General features: G+C 47.0%; 1 protein-coding gene across 1 annotated transcript in view; it reads left to right on the top strand.

Moving 5' to 3' along the window:
* The window catches only part of LOC102194030 (dnaJ homolog subfamily C member 5-like), a 2,287-nt gene extending 1,838 nt beyond the window's left edge, over positions 1–449 (top strand). The window contains exon 4 of the mRNA XM_005752531.1: positions 270–449. Within this exon, the coding sequence (XP_005752588.1) occupies positions 270–367 (98 nt within the window). The 3' untranslated portion in view covers positions 368–449. The remainder of the gene's footprint in view (positions 1–269) is intronic.
* The last annotated feature ends 802 nt before the right edge of the window (positions 450–1,251 follow it).

Genomic DNA, 1,251 nt, shown 5'->3' with positions numbered 1-1,251 from the left:
AATGAACTGCTTTGCCAAGCTGACGGTCAGTTAGGAGGATTGTGTGAAGAGTTTTGCAAAAGTGACCTAAGTATTGTGACATGTGTCCTAGCGGCTGTAAAATACTGTAACTACCCACCACTCTCCACTGATGGCTCTTAGAGCGGAAGAAGCTTACCAGATGAAACGTGAACAAGGAAGTGCGAGTCTGTGCGAGCTCTTTAGACCACCACAACCTGCGTGACCGAGAACCTTCGCTGACTTTTGTTGACTTTCTGTTTTTTCTGCAGACATCGAGGCTCCGATAGTCCACCAGCCGACGAATGCCAGCGAGAAAACTCAGCTGATTGGCGATGGCCACCGCAGGTACGGGGACACCTACACATGAAGACGGGAAATGCATTACTCCGTCTACGACCGCAAGCTGTAGCCCGACCGTGAAGCGCGGCAGCAGGAAAGCTCCACCAGTTTAAAGCTTACTCTGAGTTTCTGTTTCTATCTTCCTCCAAGGACAGGAAACCACCAAAGTCCTCCTGTGTGCAAACTGTCTCTGTGTTTTAGTGTCCTGTGAGGAGACCATCTTCATCACCTGCTGTTCAGTTATTATTGTAGCTGAAGCAATGCTGTGATTGGTTGTTTTTGGGAAGAAGAGGTGGAGCTTCGGATGTCACATGATGATGTAAATAATGTTTCAGTTTGAAGTTTGTTTCTTTTAATTTGTTGTCATCTGTGAACTCAAATAAACCTGATGACACACCTGTGGTCAAGTCACCTGGAAGCTCCGCCCCTCTCTTTTTGTCCCGATTGTGAATGAGTTTTTTTTTTTACGGTTTAAACTGTTTGGACCACCGACATGACACCATATTAGCATCACACAGACTCAAACCCCTGCTAATCATTAACATTCAATCAGATTCTTCGAGTTTCCCTCATCAAACACTTGCTCCGCCTTCTTGGACGCTCTGTTAGTGCAGTGACCTCACAGCAGCCATATTGTTGGTGATGTCATTAAAAAGCAAAAGGCTCCAACAGCACAAACCCGGCCCACAGGCCCGGTTCAGGTGAAGCTAGCAGCTACAGCTATTTGTGTCACCATCCACCTGTCAGTCACACAGGCCACGCCCCTAATAATGCAGGTAAGTTATACTGGTGTTATGGAGGGTAAAGTATCTACAGACCACAGCAGTGTTAGCTTCAAGCTGTTGATTTTAACACAGGAGTCTATGGGGACAGACTCAGTGCTGCCACCACTGAGTCTGGACGTCAGAGGAA

The sequence above is a fragment of the Pundamilia nyererei genome, unplaced genomic scaffold (genome assembly GCF_000239375.1).
Source record: "Pundamilia nyererei isolate P.nyererei 1_Seehausen unplaced genomic scaffold, PunNye1.0 scaffold00365, whole genome shotgun sequence".
Lineage (NCBI taxonomy): Eukaryota > Metazoa > Chordata > Actinopteri > Cichliformes > Cichlidae > Pundamilia > Pundamilia nyererei.
This window is presented reverse-complemented; position numbering and strand designations above follow the sequence as displayed.